We start from the raw sequence: 19,498 nt of genomic DNA on the forward strand, positions 1-19,498 counted from the left end.
TGTGGTACATTTTATCATATGTGGAATGTCTGATGTGAGAATTTTTCATGAAAGTGAAAGTCGTGACAATTGCCAAGTATGGTAACCCATACTCGGAATTGGTGCTCTGCATTTAACCCATCCAAGTGCACACACACAGCAGTGAGAAGTGAACACACCATGAACACACACCCGGAGCAGTGGGCAGCTATATCCAGCACCCGGGGAGCAACTGGGGGTTCAGTGCCTTGTTCAAGGGCACTTCAGCCATGGGTATTGAGGGTGGAAGAGAGCACTGTTCATTCCCACCCACTTACAACTCCTGCCAGCACAGAGACTCGAACCTGCGACTTTCTGGTTACAAGTCCAATTCTCTAACCATTAGGCCACAGCTACCCCCATGCAAAGGTTCTGAATATTTTTCACTCCTCTGACTAAGATTTCCAGACTTTTTCTAAAGATATCACTTGCCTAACACTAAATTCAATATCCCTCAAAAACAAAGAACGGCAAAAATAACACAGACAGTGCTGAATAATACATAGATGTAGGCAGCGCTGATGACATTTATTCATTTTCTTCCTTGAGCACAAACACACACTGCACTCATCTTCCTCAGAGGAAAGGCTGGCATTTGTGCTGTCAGTAAGCAGTAGCGAGTATTGATTGAATGTGTATTCACGGGCAAACCCCCAGGGTTCCCGCTGTCCTGCAGACTTGCCACTAATTTGTCACAGAATGTCACAAGTCGACGGCACAATACACAGTCTCCATCTCATTTGTTCCATCTTCAACATTTGGGATCTTCATATATTTCCATTTGTTTGCAGTAGTGAGTTTTGCTCTAGCAAACACCAAGGTCAGTTTAAAAGAACAGTTCACTCAAAAATGAATATATGCTGAAAATGTACTCGGCCTCGGACAATCCAAGATGTAAATGAGTTTGTGTCTTCATCGGAACAGATTTGGAGAAATTTTGCATGACCTCACATGCTCATCAGTGGATCCTCTGCTGTGAATGGGTGCCGTCAGAATGTGAGTTCAAACAGCTGATAAAAACACCACAATAATCCACAAGTAGTCCACACAATTCTACAGTAGTTCATCAGTTATATGAAGTGAACAGCTGCGTGTTTGAAACAAATCAATCATCAAGGCCTTTTAACATTAAACCATTGAGTTCATAATCCATAATAACGCTTCCATCCCATTTTACCTCTCACATCAAAATTCACCAACATATCTGTTTAGAACAATTTTGGACTTTTTAGTTCAAGTTTCATGTTTAATTTTTTCATAAAGTACATTTAAAACAACCTTGGTTGACCAAAGTGCTGTACAAAATTGTGTTAACCAAAATTAAATAGACATTTATAAGATGTTGTACAAGAAGTTCAAATGGGTTTTTAAAAGACTTTTAAACAGACACTGTGGTTGCTGTTCTGATAGATAATGGCAATTTGTTCCATGACTTGGGGCCAGGCATACTGCAAATGCTCTGTCACCCCTGCATTGTGGTCTAGATCTGGGTACCCGTATATGACTGGTTTGTGATCTGAGCAATCTGACTGGATTGTGTTCTATAATAAACTCTGAAAGGTATAGCTGAGGAGCGAGACCGTTTAACGCTTTTTATAAAAACAACAAAATTTGGAATTCAATGCGATAATGTATAGGTAGCCAGTGCAGTGAACTTAAATAGGTGTGATGTAGTGACCATTTGTGACTGCCCATGAGCAAACGGGCAGCCACGTTTTGGACCAATTGAAGTCTATTAATAGATGAGACATGCAGCCCATGATACAGTGAACTGCAATAATCAAGCCATGATGAATCAAAAGCATGCATTTCAATCTCATAACTCTTCCTACTTTGGAAGGGTTTAACTTTTGCTAATCTTTGAAGGTGATAAAAGCTAGAACTTACAACAGAATTGATTTGTTTGTTTAGCTTTAGGCCATTATCCAAAATAAAATCCAATTCCTTGGCATCAAAAGAACGATATAGAGTGAGAGAAACCAAGTCTACAGGAATCAAATCAGTTTTCTCGGTAGGCCCTACAAAACAATTTGCATTTTATCATCATTCAGATGCAAAAAATTATCGGTTAGCCATGATTTCAATTCTTGGAGACAGGCTGTTAATTGATTTATGGTAGACCTGTCGTTGCACATAAATGGCATGTAAAGTTGAGTATCATTGGCGTAGCAATGATACTACACACAATTTCATAAATTGAAACAATGGGTAACATATACAGTACAGTGAAAACATTAACGGTGCCAAAGTTGAACCCTGAGGAACACCCCATGTAACACACACTATGGAAGAAGAATGCTTTACTATATTTACTGAGAATCTTCTCTAACACCGATGCAGTGCTCCAAGCGAGAACATAACAAAATCAAACAAAGAGCTGAGATCTAAAAGCACTAAAGCCATAGTATTACCAGCATCAGTGGACATTAAAATGTCATTAAAACTTTCAAAAGGGAAAACTCTGTGCTGTGTAGAGTTTTAAAATCAGACTGAAAAATATCAGAAATACCGTTACTATTCAAATGATTTAGCAGCTGCGCAAATACATTTTTTTTCTAAAATTTTAGATAAAAACAGCAGGTTAGAGATTGGTCTAAAACAGAGGTCTTTAACCCTGTTCCTAGGGACCCACTGTCCTGCAGAGTTTAGCTACAACCCTAATCAAACACACCTGAAGCATCAAATCAAGCTTCTCAATACTGCTTAAAAATACACAGGCAGGTGTGCTGAAGCAGGTTGGAAATAAACTTTGCAGGACAGTGGGTCCCTAGGAGCAGGGTTGAAGACCTCTGTTTTAGACCAATCTCTAACCTGCCATTTTAATCTAAAATTTTAGAAAAAAAGCCCTCTGGTCTAAAATCTGAATAACCTATCAGGCGAAGGCTACTTAGGGTTTGGTGACTAGTTTAAATCAATCGGGGACAGTCCCGTTCAAAAGACAGTTGATTATGATATTCACTAAATCAGGTCTGATAGTGTCAAAAATTTGTTTTTACAAATAGTGAGGGCAAAACATCATGAGGAGAAAAGGTGGATTTTAATGTTTAATGTAAAGAGTGATTTCTTTACATGTTTGTAAAGAGACTAATTCAAATTGACTCCATTGAGTAGTGTATAAGATGGGGTTGGGAAAAGAATTCGCCTTTGTTGATTAATGAGTCCAGCATAAACTGTGCTTGATCTGTGCATATTTCTCTCCTGATTCAGGCGAGATGATTTTTTCACTGGAGAAAGCAGAATTATGCATATAGGAAGCAAGGTTTGAAGCTAAAAACATCTTGATGATTATTATGAATTATGATTATGATTATGAAGTGGTTTAATGTTAAAAGGAATTGATGATTGATTTGTTTCAAACACGCAGCTTTTCACTTTGCAAGACATTAATTGATGTCCTGGAGCCGTGTGGATTACTTGTGGATTATTGTGATGTTTTTATGTGATGTAATGATACATTTCTTCAAATCTGTTTTGATGAGGAAACAAACTCATATTGGATGCCCTGAAGGTTGAGTAAATTTTCAGCAAAATTAAGTTTTAGGATGAGCTATTCCTTTAAAGGCACAGTTTCTTTTGATATAATCAGAGGATCAGGGTGTACAATGTAGTAGAACAGGCTGAACACTTCCTGAGACAAAGTGCCAAGTAAAACAGATTATCCAATCCCATGAGTACAGCCAGGAATAGTTATGGGTCCACAGTCGAATCATCAAGTCAATTTCATCAGGGATGATTCTTCAAACGGTAAGTCATCAATCCACTCAGTCCCTTAACATCCCGGCTGTTCCCACGCCAGCTATCTCCTTCTTCTGCCCTGCTCTCATTTTTTTTCTCCTTCCCTTCATCCTCCCCCTCCATCCTCACACTAATGAACAGATTCACACCCACTGCTGGTTCTCACTGGGGAGCTCAACACTGTAGAAGGGCCTTGATGCAAACAAGGGTGTGTGCATGAAAGCCTGGTCCCATTCTTAAAGTCTGACACTTTTTTTTTTTTAAGTTTTAATTTAAAAGCACACCTTTTCTTACTGAGAAGACAGATGGTAGATTCTCAGAGTTTCCCCAATAAAGTGGCAATTTAGAGGAAAGTATTATCTAAAGTAGAACTGAACTGCTGTTCATAACCCATTTTATTGGCTATGGTGAAGCGTTTCAAAGATATGAATACAAGAGATTTTTTTTCTGTTTAAATACTGACACCATTACCAATGTTTTTACTTGTTCTAAGCAATTTAGAAAGATGCAAGAACAGCTAGAATAAACCGGTAAGGGAAAAAAAAAACACTATAAGTCTTCTAAGGAATTTTTTTTATACATGCATTACACATAAAATTTAATAAAAATAATTATGAAAATTATGAAAACTATATATATATATATATATATATATATATATATATATATATATATATAGTTCTCATAATTATCTTTTGTTATTATTTGTATATATTTTTTAAATTATATTATATATATTATATTATATAAAATATATATTAATTTTTATATATATATATATATATATATATATATATATATAAATTATATGTACAATAAAATATCAAAATAAAATATCATAATATATTTATTAAATATATTCTAATTAATAAATACTTAAACACATTACATAACATTTAATAATAATTATAATATTATATATTTAACCATTTTAATAATTATAATGGAAATATTATATATACTGTATTGTAAATTAAAATATAAAATGAAATACAAAATAAATATGTAATACATACACTACAATATATACAATATATCCAATATATATTTCCTTTATTTTTTCAGTGTTAAGCAGGATAAATAGTAATGTATAATATTATGTAAAATGTAAAATATGTAAAATATTTGAAAACATATATATTCAAATATAGTTTTTTGCGTTATTCTGATTATGATAAAATTGCGGTCTATGTTGCAGAGTGAGGGAAAACGCTCAACAGCTAAACACTAATTAGCTTCACCTCATTAGACATGATGAGTAACGCCTTGGAAAACATGAATCCAATGAAGCAAACATAATCATAGCACTTAAATAAACATGGAGGAGTTTTATTGGAAGACCCAACCAGCAGCTGTTTTGAATCTCTTTGTACACACAATGTTACTCCCTGTGGGACTGTCTCACTAGCTTCTGAAGATATTCTCATTAAAATTTAATAGGGGTAGGGCTCCGTTCTAGCTTTATATTATGAGTAAACACTTCTTGAGACTCCCATCCTGGTGCAAAGACACAGTTAAGGAGTTCAGCGACAGACCGCAGCCCTTTTTTTCTCAAGACTGCAAGTTGAAGGTGCTTACATCCCATTGCTATACACCCATCACATAAAGAATTAACAAGTAGCCTGCAGAAACGTCTTGTTTAAGGGGAAGGACCCCTGAGCCCAGGGCGTTTAACCCCTGAGGACCAGCTGTAATTGGGTTTCCTTTATGAAAAGAGCATGTGTGAAACATCTGAGCCAATCTGATGGATAATACATGGTGCCAATCTTCTAAGAGGTAAGAGCTGAAATATGAAAGGAAATGCGACTCCCTACAGTTTCCTTTTCAGAGGAAGATAAAAAGAGAGAGAGAGAGAGCTTTCCTCACAGCATTTCTATTCAGAAAGCATCTCTGCGACAGGACTTTTGACGGAGAAGACAATTCTGAGTCTTTGTGCTTCAGATAATTACTCTCATTAAAGAACAGAATAACAATCAAAACACAATACTTTAATCAAACTGTTCCTCTATTTTACCAGGAGAACAATATCCTCTGAACTAATGGCTTGTTTTGTATTTACAGAACTGGTAGGAAGTGTTACTGAAGTTGGCCATATGTGCCAACTTCAAGCTGGCATAGATAAAACAAAAAAGAGAAAGAGAGATTCTTACTGACAAAGACGGAGGGTTTAATAATGCAGTTCTTTTAGTGGAGGGATAGGAGGTTTCAAAGTGACAGAGAACAGACTTTTCCTTGCCTCTCATGTTTGTTTGTGCAATATTTATCCTCTTTGTGATTTTGTCATAACATTAAATTTCCCCTCAGAGGAAGAAAGAAAACATGTGGGAAAAACTGTGAGGGCTTACAGACGGCTGAGCACACCAAACAAGCATAAAGCCCATAATCTATTGCTCACACATACAGAAAAATACCACAACACTCCAAAACGATGAGACCTCTTTAACATAAATAAAAGGGTTTTTTTTTCCCTTTAGAAAAATTTTTTTTGGGTCCTTTTTCTTTTGTTAATTTCTCTCTGTAAATCACAAATTCATGAACAAATGAACATACAAACAAATGAATAAAAATAATTAAGTAAATAAAACATTTAATTGAGATAAAAATAATTTTGTGGGTTTCAAAGTCTTTTTTTTTTTTTTAATTTAACTCTGTAATTCACAATGAAAAAAATACCCCCCCCCCCCAAAAAAAAAGCCAAACAAAAACAAAAACAATTAGATAAAACATTTTGAAATAACTGTTTTGGAATGCTTATTAAGCTGTTTCCCTGTGTAGATATTTGATGCTTTTCTTCCTTGTGGAGACATTTGGTCCCTGCAGTGTAGGCAAAACCTGACCCATGTAACATAGCTGTGAGTTTGTCTGTGTGTTAGCCAGTTCTGCCTCCAAGAACGGTGAGTCAGGCGTTCAGCACACACACAATGTCTCGCAAACCACACCTCACTCTATCTTGTCTCTATCTCTCTACCAGCTGTCTCCTTTAGTCCCCATGACTCCTCATTTCCTCTCTCCTCACTCCTCTTTTTCTCTTTCCCTTCATCATCCCTCTGTCACTCACACAGGAGCGAGTGGGTGTTGGACCAGTTTGTAAAAAACCAACGGCAGACGCCCTGCTGGTTAACGTTGAGCAAAAGGTTCAGAGGTTTCTGTCTCTCTATCTCAAACACACACACACACACACACACACACACACACACACACACACACACACACACACACACACACACACACACACATATCAATCCCCAGAGCCATAAAAAAGCCTCATGTCCATCTCTTTTCTGCTGTTCCAGAATTCAGTGGCTCGCTTGAAACCATACCTGCCACTACGAAAAATCAATCTCTTAATCTGTATTTTTGGCTTGTTTTTGAATTAAATTTTGAACCATCCTTTGAACCTGTGTTGGGTGAGTTACTTTAAAAAATAATGAATTACTAATTACATCATCGATACTGTATTTATGCAGTATATTTATTGTAATTCATGCACATATGCTTTGTATTACCACAAACTTCATAAACAACATTCTGATATTTTATAAACTAAATTCTTATAGCTTAGCACATTATAAACATTGACATCTGATAGTAGATCAGGAAAAGCCCAACTAGTAAGATGCGTACAAGTTTATGTAAAAATGGCATGTTATCTAATGTTATTTAGTTGTTGAATAAGATCATGCTGTTCTTCTAAGGTAAATTCCTGCTCATTCTATCTATATTTTGTATCTAGGTGACAAGGGGGTTTGCGTGCAGGTTTGGCTACAGATAATGAACTCTGAGATGGGAAACTTAGACTGACTTAGTAATGCGTTACACCCAACACTGCTTAGAACTATGTGGAAATAAAGTTGGTGTAGAAACCATTTTCAATCAGAAATTGCAAGTACATTTCACAGTTAATTACAAAAAAATAGCAAGCAACACACTGAATGATATTTGCAAGCAGAAAAACTGAAATAGTATTTTCTTGTAAAATGTACATGATATTTTTTAAGCCACTGATTTTTTTTAATGGAAAAACACAAAATACCGATTCCAAAATTATTATTTTTCTGCAGTGTTTATTTCTGCATGTACAACACTGCACCAATCCAGGGAGAACTTGTCCACACCATGACAAGCTTTCAATGTCAAGTAATTTTCCTGTCAACACTAAAAGTGCAATATTGTGTGAAGCCACAAAATCACAGCCCTACAGAACATATTTAATATAAAGCTATGAGATGTGGGCAGGGCTTGTCAATGCAGTGTAACAAAAACACAAACAAAGTGACAGGCAAAACGCCTTGTCGTGTGTCACTTGTTGTGATTGATTAGTACACAGACTGAAATTACATGGAAGAGATGTGATCTATATCTTGATGCTTTCATGGCACATTTGGTTAAAACACGTTGCCAAAATATAATTATATCAGTATCTTCTGAATCAGACATACATGTATTTAAACTGCAATGACTTGTTTCACTTTTGTGTATGTGGGATTTAATGAATAGAAGCTGCATTGATGATAGAATATAGTAGGAGAATAAGCTGTATTGGATATCATTGTATCACATACTTAAAAGCTGACCACTGAATTTTGCTGATTGACATTCAAATAAATAAATAAGTTTTGTAATAATAATAATAATAATAATAATAATGTCTCCTGGTCTTTTTAGTCTTATTTCTCCTTAAAACTTTTTTGTCTTTGTATTTTTCTCATTGATTTACTGTACAGTAAATAAAACAACAAATAAGTACATAAAATACTGGAATACAGGAATTTCATTGTCATTACAATGAAAGAACACTATTAGATGATTAGTTTTGTCATCACCATTCTACCCACTAAATATTAATAAGCAAACTTTCTTAATATACATATTACATTACAACAAAACATTATATCATAATATATTATATCATATCAATGTTAACAATTTATATTAATATTTAACTTAAATTTAAGCTTAAAATTGTAATTGAGAATCAGAATTTCACTAGCATATCTACTTAACTTTTATAATAGTTCTAATTTTGTAACCATCATTATTATAATTATATTACAATATTATATTTTTATTTTTAATATTATTTTATATTAATATTAATTTACATTAAATTATATTAATATTGCAATATATTAATACATTTAAATACATAATAATATTTAACTTCTACTATAATTCAAATCATTTTACTATTATTCTAACTATTGTAAAAAGTAGTTATACCAAGTAATTATATTTTTCTTTTTCAAATAATTTATTACATTTATTATAATTTATAATTAAATTATTACATTTATTTATTAAATGTGTTGATTTATAAAATAAATAACACCCATTTGTTTATATTCTGTATTATAATACAGAAATATATTATAATACTATGCAATCATCAAAATATAGTGAATAAGTTTAGCAACTTTTTATTGCATATCTGCAAGCATCACTTTAGATAATCCTTTGACATTAATCATCAAATTTCTAGCAAACATGCATATCCACTGTGCCATGAAATATTGCACAGTCCACATAGAGACATCTATGGTGTTTACATTCTTAGAAATCATCTGAGATAAGTATCTCACACTCCTGGAAAATATCAAAAATAAATATCCCTCCTCCAAGCTTCTACAGCTCCTACAGCACCATATTTCAACCAACTCACTCCATCACTAAAATATGAAAAACACTTGAGGGGCAGCATCACAGTATGAGAATATGTTGTACACTTTTCTCCACTTCCAATTTCTTGCTCTGACTTCTATTGAAAGGTTACAGGAAATGTCCTTCCACTGGCCTAATTGCGTCTTACCTGTCTCACATCTCTTTCCAGTGAAGCCCTGCTGGCAGATGCAGGTATCTGGAGAGACGCAGGAACCTCCATTGAGACACTGGCCCTCACACAGCGCTGCACATCAAACACAAGACACAGGGGTCAACACACATTTCAGCAGGACTACACCATACCAATAAAAATAGGTCTCTGAAAACTGAGCTAATGCACCTGTGCAGAATAGCGATGTACACTGTAAAATATATATATATATATTTTTTTTTTCATAATTTCACATTTAATTGTTACTTGCTATTTCATTGTAATTAATTGTGAAATGTACTAGCAATTTCTATAAGAAAAATGTTTCTACATGCCATTTTTTTTTTTAATATAATGGTATACCATTTGCAGTATGCATCTATATGTGCGAGAGAACAGTCAAGCAGTCAAATGTTTTTAGTCAAAATGCTGGTCTTGGCAAGAAAATGTAACATTCTGGATTATGCATTAGGTCATGCAGTGCAAATGCAGTCTAATGAACTTGACACCTGACAATTGCTTTCAAATTTCTTTAATTTGCTTGTAATTCGTTCTTTTGTTTATTATCCTATTATGATATAATTACTTGAATATCTACTATGACAAACTTATTTTTAAAAATACTTGTTATTTATTTCTTTATAAATTATTGTAAATATTTAATTTATAATCCATAAAGCAATGTGTTTGTTCTGTTCATTTTAAAGTTCTATTTGCTTATAATTTATTTCTTTGATCTTTATTTTTACTACTTTACTTGGAATAATTACTTGTTTTTTAAATTGAAAAAATACATTGTTTTAACTAAATTTGTTCATATTATTATTATAAGTAGTAGTAGTAGTAGTATATTAACTTAAGTGGATAGTCCATACTCACTTATGGAGTTGTTCAAAAACTGTATGACATTTGTTCTTCTGTAAAACAAGATATTTTGAGAAATGTCTGTTTTTTTTTTCTCTCCATACAATGGAAACCAATGCTGTTCTCCAATATTATGAGTTGCACAGAAGAAAGTAAGTCATAAGGATTAAAAAAGACATAAGTATGAGTAAATAATGACAGAATTTTCATTTTTGGGTTGACTATCCCTTTAGCCTTATAAATACATTCATATTAATATTAACACTGACATTAATTAAATTTGTTATTGAAAATCAATAATTTTTTACTGTAATTTTGGTACTGTGACAGTGCAGGTTATAGTGTAGAGTTCATATGTTTGTGCTTACCTCTGCAGACGGTTCCGTTACCGACGTACCCTGGTTTACAGGAGCAACTGTGTCCGCCAACCGTATTAAAGCAAAGAGCGTTTTCATCACAGGTATTCAGTTCACGCACACACTCATCGTGCTCTGAAAACACAACAGTGCATCAGTGTGTGTTTGCACACCTTCCTCAAACTTTTTGCACGTTCTGCACTTTCCATCTTCCTTGCTGCTGTTTCTCTCAGAGGGAATACAATTCCATCTCAAAGATGAAAAACAAGCAGAAGGAAGGAGAAAAAGACAGAAAGAAAGAATAAAAACACGGAAAGGGGTAGGAGTCAGATGCGCATGAGCACGGTGCTTATGAAACAACCTACACAAAAATAAAAAAACAAATACTCTGTTGAAGGTTGTCTGTGCATTTGAGATGCAGTCAAAGAGTTTTGCACTTAGACTTTCTCTATCTGGGAAGCAAAGTCTCAAAAAGCTGTAAAAGGGCTATAGCTTATGATGTTCAGAAAAAAAAAAATTATATATTTATTTATTTTTATATATATATATATATATATATATATATATTATATATATTATATATCTTTAATTAGATAATTCAAATGAATAGCATGCATTTGAAGTAGAAATATTTTGTAATATTATAAATGTCTTTACTGACATTTAATACATCCTTGCTGAATAAACCAAAATTTGTATCACTGTTTCCAAAAAATATTAAGCGGAACTACTTCCAAAACTGATAATCAATAAATAAATGTTATTTTTTTTTTTTTTTGCACTAAAGCAACATACTAGAATGATTTCTAAAGGATCATTTTACACTGGTGGCTGGAGAAATGTTTGATTTCATTTTTTTAGCCTTTGCCTTTTTACCATATATTATTTACACTAATCAGTCAAATATTGTATTTAAACATATGATTTATAATAAAGACCGAAAACCAGTCCATATATTATTTACACTATAATAATAATAATAATAATCAATTTTGCATTGAAATTGATCATGAAACGTTCAGCAATCATCTCACAATGTCTTACGATGACCTCCAGTTTTATTTATCAGTGTTGGTCAATTTATAATTTATCACAAATATATAATAGATAATTAATTCATACAACATATTAGATAACCAATTGTGCAAATTTAGATAACCTTTGCCTTCATCTAACACTTACTTAATATTTAAAAACACTAATAGTTGCAATTTTAGGTTTTAGCTAATCTAAGTCTCAATATCTGTTTTTAAAATTGCACATTATATTGCTGTGATGCCTAAATTTAATTGTTGCATTTCAAAGGATTTATTTAGCATTTTAATCTAATATAAAGATCCAAAAGAAAAAATAAGTATGAAAAAAAAGCCAATAAACAATTTGGTCCGATATCAGCTCCACTGGCTCCCTTGACGCAAGCTCTGTTTACCTCAATCAGTGATATTACAGTCATGCCAAGCAGCGTTTGACTGAGATGAATCCCTCACAGTGGACGTGTTTGTGTGGTCTGATTTCTCATCTGTGTTGACTCATCTGCCCATGACAGCTAAAACGACACCAATTATCCTCCTAATTACTCACATTAACAAAGCTTTTCTCTCCTTGCCTCACACATATTCATGTACCTTCTATCTTCCAGATGGGCAGATCTGTCAGCTACCAGGTGAAAAAAAATCTTAGTCATATACTCAAATAAGCAATGCAAACAACAGCAGACTCACATTGTATATACATATACATCTGTTACATATTCTGTTTTATTGCTCCAAATCCAGTGTTTACACCTGTCTGGTGTCTTTTTATTCAACGCAAGTCACTTTCCATCTCCTCAAACCCATTCTCCAGTGAAGCAAAACTGCCTAATCTACTTTATTCATAAATCTTACAACACAGATCTTTTAATCACTCTCATTAAAATGTCATTAAATAATCTAATTAAAACATTTTAACTGATGAATGATACTGTTTGGCTGTGTGTTTTTATGCTGCATTTGCAGCTGAATTAAGGAACCTTAACCAGATCACATATTCAGTCTGAACGCTTGAACAGGGTGCTGAAAACCATATTCGTTCTTACAGACAGAAATGCTATTTCTCAAGCATGCAACAAAATCACATTTAGAATAGATGATTCTTTGTGTTTGTGCATGAAAGGGGTAGTTCATCCAAAGATTAAAATCATTTACTCATCCTCATGTCTTTTGAAACCTGTATGACTTCTTCACTCTGTGGAACACAAAAGAAGTTGTTTAGCAGAACGTCCAAGCTGCTCTTTTCCACAATGTAAGTGAATGGTGACCATGGTTGCGAAAAGGCTTTAAAATGTTATATTTCAGTTTAAATTTCAGTTTTGTTGCTTACACAAACATATCACATGGCTTTAGAAGACTCTGAATATAGTGAATGATGCATATGGATCACTTGTATGTAATAGAACAGCATGAACATTCTTCAAAACATCTCCTTTGGAGCAAAGAAAGTCACACAGAATTGAAATGACATGAGTGTGAGTAAATGATAGCTATTTTAATTTCAAGGTGGACTATTCCTTGAAAAATAGAAATCTAATGATGGGGAAATCTCTCTGATCTTTGAAGGAACATTAACATGGACAGCTCTGTCCAGAATAGCACATAAATGAACTGATTGGAGACTAATGTCATTTTTAGTTTAACATCTGCTGACTGCTCAAGGGGAACTAATGAAGTATTCTGTGAGAGACACAGAAAGAAAGGAGAAATAGAAACCCCATAATTACTGTTATTAACTGCATATATTCTTTTCTTCGTTTGACAACAAATGTCTGGTACTGTTCATGTAACTGACAAAACCTTATCATGCCTACAAGTTTGTTCATTGCCTAGTAAAGGATGTAATTAGTAAATATCAGTAAATATCAAATATCAGTGAGTCGATCATGAAGGCAAGACAGAGCTTTAATGAACAGATATGCAAACAGTGGAGCACAATTAAAATAATTACAGTAATTCCAAAACTTCTGATGTTTTAAATTAAAATATAATCGGCTGATTAAAAGTGCTTTTGTTTCAAACCAGGTAACGTCTATTGCAGCTTCATATTAAATTAATTTCAGTTTCAACTGATGTGGCTGCAGCCTGCAGATTATTTTATAATAATCCCACAGGCAAAATATGCAATATTTTTCTCTGTGTGACTGCACACATGAATAATTGAAAATAATAATGTTTTGCCATCAGAAAGCCAGCCTCACTGAGACGCTAAGTAATTACAGAATCAGATACACAGCTTTGAGCCAATCAACAATAGATGCAAAGATTTCAACCAATCATCAATGGGGAACAGATCCAGAGGGAAGAATGATAGATTAAACATATACTGTAGAGTTAAACTGATAACTGCTGCTAGTAATGATTTCATTAAATGGATATAAAAGCAGCACAGTGTGCATTTAAATTATTATTATTTTTTTAAATCTCTCACCTGTACATTTTGAGGAGACGACACACATTCAGAGGATCAATTTCTAAAATTACAAACAAAATCTGATTCTGCACCAATTCTTTGATTCTAGAATTGTATCAATAGAGTTTAAGCCATTGTGAACACCATTTATGGATCAGTTTCCAAACAACGCTCTAGATAGACAAATTTAACCATACAATAATTGACTCCATAACTCTACATAAGTTTGAGGCTCAATGCTGTTCAATTTCTGTAAGCTTTTTTATCAACCACTGAGCACAACCATATTATTAGGTCATTAGAGGCTTGCTCAGAGAAAGCTATGAAATTAAGAAGCTTGTTCCACTTGTGCCTTCATACATCAGCCCAGCTCTTTCCATTACAAAACAACAACATGCAGCATTATAATGAACAGAGGTCGTCATCTACCCAGAACTTGATAGCGAGGTCGGTGTAATGCAGACTACTTGAAAAATAATGACAATAAATAATAACAATGCAGCTGGCCTTAAACACACATGGCTTTCTGAGATGATCAGCAGGAAGAAACCTTGAACAGTTTCCAAAATAAAAGCAAAATTTTTGTTGCCCATGACTGAACCCTGTAGCCCAGGTGCAGTTTTTGTGCTTTTGTGTATTTATTGAGACAGAAACCTTCCTGGCCTCTTCATTGTAATTAATTAAGTTTTAAAGTAGGTCACAGAAGGACTAAGGCTCATTTATCGCGAAGCTGTTCCCTTGCGTCTTGTTTTGCTTCCTTATCCTGCACTCCTGAAAAGATTTAATAGATTTTTTAAGTTAAAGATCAGGAGCATGTACCATCTGTACTTTCCCTCAGTGAAAAATTTTGCATATGCTGTCTTTCATTTTTTTTCCCCAATTCGCTTTCTCAAAAGAAAATTTGTCTCTCCCTCTGTTTAATTTGTATTATTTCACTAATGCATGCACTATTAAAGCAATGTTGAACAATGCTAATATGTATGTGTGTGTATATATATATATATATATATATATATATATATAATGCTATATATTTATACGTATCAACCATTTTATTTATTTATGTAGTGGATGAGTGCCAAATGTAGCATATTAGATGAATTTATGGGGACTTCAATCATATTTTAATGGCCTGGAACCATGACCTAATTATTTACACTCCAGACAGATTATGTCATGGATCTCATCTAAAAGATTCCAGTTAATAATTCCATGGCAAAAAAAAAGCATAGTTTAATGATTTCTGTACTCACCTGTGCAGGAGTAATCATCAATCCGGACATAGCCGGTGTTGCAGACACACATAAAGGAGCCGGGTGTGTTCAAACACATTGTGTTCTCCCTGCAGTAGTGTTTCCCCTCCGCACACTCATCGATATCTGCAACCACAGCAGAACACAAGACACACTCTGTACTATGACCCAAACACAACACGGTTTTCAAAACATTTGGGAAGAAGCAGTTCCAAAAACCACCATTCACACTGCAGCTGCAATCAATTAGCAGCATTTGTCAAGGGTGTTGGAAGATCCAGTCATTACATCATTAGCGTTCTGTTGTACAAAGAACATTACAGTTCACACTGCTGCAGGAAACTGCTAAGACTGTAATGTAGCAGGAACACCAACACCATGTTTGAATGTTTTGATGAATATTTAAGGGGACGCACAAATAATTAAATTATGTCATTATACGTTTGTCGCCTCAAATCTCATGACTCCCTGTTTTCCATTAAAAAAAGTAAATAAACTACTGCTTTAAACTTATTGTACTTTTACCTGAAACTTTAGCAGCCTTGATGATAGAAAGAAAACAAATCCATCTATAATAAAGATAAATTGGTTTGAATATCTTTTGAAAATAATGTACAGTACTATATGTGTGACTCAATTCAGTCCTTAAAGTGCATTAACAAAACACAGAGCACTTCTAGACCTTTCACTTTCTGTCCCTTTTCTCCACCCCCTTCACTTTCTCAGCCTCCAGCTTTTTCTCTTATACTTTTAGATACACACTTGTCTTTCGGTCCACCCACTCTCTCCTCTTCAAAACCACTTTATATAATCTTCCTCACAATTTTTTTCTCTGTTTAAATCTACACAGCACAAACTCATGCTCTTAATCAGCATATTTTCTCTTTTCTAATAGAAAATATCCTTGTAATATCCTTAAAAGATATATTTGATGAATAATAAAAAAAATTGTTTCAGATTACAAAAAAATTAATCTTTAAGTTTATCTTTCTTACCCCAACAACAAATGTAAGCTTAGCCTCTCTTTTTGTGAGGAAACAGATTTTTGTGAGATTTATTCTTAAAATAAAAATCCATCCAAGCAACCAACCAACTTGTCCCATCTAGGGTCCATTTTTGGCTGCAGGTAATAAAATAAAATAAAATGAAACAAAATAAAATAATAAAAATAAATAATTTCAAGATATATTCTCTGAAAACAAGTCTTATTAATGCAGAGGCATAAAAAACACTTTTTGAGAGATAATAATTATAATAATAGCCTTTGCCCATCAGTAGCTTTAGCAATGGACTGTTAAAGCCAATTTTTTCTTTTTAAGATGGTGTAAACATAATATCAATCTATCAGAGCAGTGTGTTTGGTTTAAAAGTGAATAGTGGGGAGAATATCTTCAAAGTCTTATCTGTCTCAGTGTGTCTTCTGAGGAGCGCTCAGTGCTTAAAATGAGGAGAATAAACTCACTCCTCTATTCTGTAATTGAAAACTTAATGCCTTTTTCAGCCACTTTTGTTCTAAAAGATATGAATCCCAAATTAATAATTTAAAGTTTATTTCAGAGCTGCATTAGCAGTTATCATTCATAAGCCTGAGGCTGCTACAAACTACTGACTGTAACAGTTGAACAGAATTTTTCCACAAACTAACAAGACAAAGTCTTTCATATTAAGGCCATTGTCAGATGTTAAAACACTTTATTTTTATCCCAGCTAAATGTGTGAGACAAATATAAGTAAACTAAAAGTCACTGATTAATTGCAGCAAAAAGCAAAAACAAATCAGTAATGTTGGGTATTAAACAGGGAAGATCAGCATGTTTCCAAATGCTAAAAGAGTCCACCAGTGCTTAATAAAGAGTGCTGTTCTGACCCAGCAGGTCCTCACAGATGTGTCTCAGATTTTATCAAGTCAAACAGAGGCTTGCCTTTGAGCCACATTACTGTAACAACTGTGTTGTGTAAATTCTTTCAGACACTTACAAAAGCTTTCTGTGCATTTCTGGTGACCAAAGGTTTTTCTAATGTCACTTCCCCCAAAACTGTCTATTGATTGTCTATGCTGTAAGCATCCTACTGTGACTCACAGTGATAAAGGTGAAAGTCACATTAAGACAAAGCAAGCTGTTTGCCTCCACATTACTTTAAAGTGCAGTCATCTCAATTGATTTTTCACAGTTTAAGGTTTTCAATTAAGATGCTTTCAAATAACTGCCTTGAAATCTTAAAGGGAAGTCAGAACTGTTTATAACAAACATGCAGCTTTTTGCTTCACAAGATGTTAATTGATGGACTGAAGTTGTGTGGATTACTTGTGGATTATTGTGATGTTTTTATCAGCTGTTAAAACTCTGCACCCACTCACTGCAGAGGATCCATTGGTGAGCAAATGATATGATGCTACAGTATATTCACCAAATCTGTTCTGATGAAGAAACAAACTCATCTACATCTTGGATGGCCTGAGGATGAGTACATTTTCAGAAATGTTTATTTTCAGGTGAATTATTCTTTTATTAACAGGACTTAAAACCTTCTAACCAAAAGAAAACCTCTTGTTACACAGAGGCACGTTTACACACAACACTAAGGTACTGTAAAACTATAAATAGTCATTGGATTTATGTGTGAAAAGAGATATCTGTCACATTCTCGCTGAGCTGCCGTGTTTGTTCAAACAAGGGTACAGCCTATTAAAAGCCAGCGAGCCACAGGAACCCTCCTTCACATCTGTACACACACTCGCACAGCATGAACTCTAGGGTTTACAATGCATTAATTACATCTGTAAGCATAATAGCGGTGCTGAAATATTAATTCAGTGAGACACTAAGTAATCACCAGTCAACAGCTTTCGTCGGCAACTCCTCCATCTGTGATTGCAGGCAATTTAGTGATTTGTGAAAGCCGTTATTTGCTTATACAAAACAGAAATTTCTAGCAAGCAAATCTGTGGGGGGTCAAATAACAGGTGCTATGAAGGTTTTGATGGATTTAGAGTTTCATTTGTTTGTACAGTGTTTAGAAACACATCAATAATTGGCATGTTTATCCTTGGGAGTTTTAATACCTTGGCAGTAGGCGCTGTCGTCCCTGAGTGCATGGTAACCTTCTTTACAGCTGCAGAAAGCTCCTGCTTCTAGGTTAATGCAGTCCGAATTCTCCACACAATTGCGGCTGTGACCCGCAGCCTCAGCACAGAAATCGTGCCCTGAAAGTGAGATAGATAGAGTAGAAGTGCTATCCAATGCATATTCTGACATTTATAATTTATGCATTATATTTACGCAATTTTCCCTATGTGGACAAATTTCCAGCTTGTACTAATAGTTAATAGACACTTTACATTCAACTGGGAGGATTTCTTGTTCACCTACGCCTGGCTAGTCGATGTGAAACACTTTTGGGACATTGCATATCCTGCGGTGTGACAGGCAATACACCATCTAAAATCGTTTTAAATAGCATTTTACTAATTATTTTATAATTGTTAATAAATGACTTCTTAATGAGCTTTTAATTGGTCTTTTTCAACTTGTCTCAACAAATCTCCATTAAACAAGATCAGTTTACTTGATAAGCAACTTTGCATGAGATATTAAGGTTTGTTTTCAGAAATTATATATTAAATATAAATGTATTTTGTACTATTGGACTTGTTTTTAACTTGTTTATACTTAAAACAAGTGAACAAAATGAATATGCAGTTTATGCAGTGTTGTTTGTACAAATAAACTGATCTTGTTTCAATGATTTATATATTTTTAACTCGAACATCTGATAAAAATCCTTGTTAAGAGTAGTATATTTTGCTTATATGATCTCAAATTAAAAGAGAGAATAAATGGGCTGTTTGTAGTTTTAACAATCTGTCACACAGCAAGACCCTTTAAAAATAAACAGTGAAGGTAAAAAAAAGTTAATAAAATGTTCTCAAAGAACCAAAATGTACATTCACTTACTGTATATATTCATATAAATGACACAATTAAATACAGTTAAAATTAAACACAAAAAGCAAAAAC

General features: G+C 33.8%; 1 protein-coding gene across 1 annotated transcript in view; it reads right to left on the bottom strand.

The window, feature by feature from the left end:
- Window positions 1-19,498, bottom strand: part of LOC109107538 (protein kinase C-binding protein NELL2-like) — a 41,753-nt gene that overhangs the window by 7,796 nt on the left and 14,459 nt on the right. The window contains exons 12-15 of the mRNA XM_042739939.1: window positions 18,544-18,684; window positions 15,480-15,605; window positions 10,795-10,917; window positions 9,560-9,655 (exon numbers count right to left, since the gene is read on the bottom strand). Coding sequence (XP_042595873.1) covers window positions 9,560-9,655; window positions 10,795-10,917; window positions 15,480-15,605; window positions 18,544-18,684 — 486 coding nt within the window. The remainder of the gene's footprint in view (window positions 1-9,559; window positions 9,656-10,794; window positions 10,918-15,479; window positions 15,606-18,543; window positions 18,685-19,498) is intronic.

The sequence above is a fragment of the Cyprinus carpio genome, chromosome A4, assembly GCF_018340385.1.
Source record: "Cyprinus carpio isolate SPL01 chromosome A4, ASM1834038v1, whole genome shotgun sequence".
NCBI classification, from domain to species: domain Eukaryota; kingdom Metazoa; phylum Chordata; class Actinopteri; order Cypriniformes; family Cyprinidae; genus Cyprinus; species Cyprinus carpio.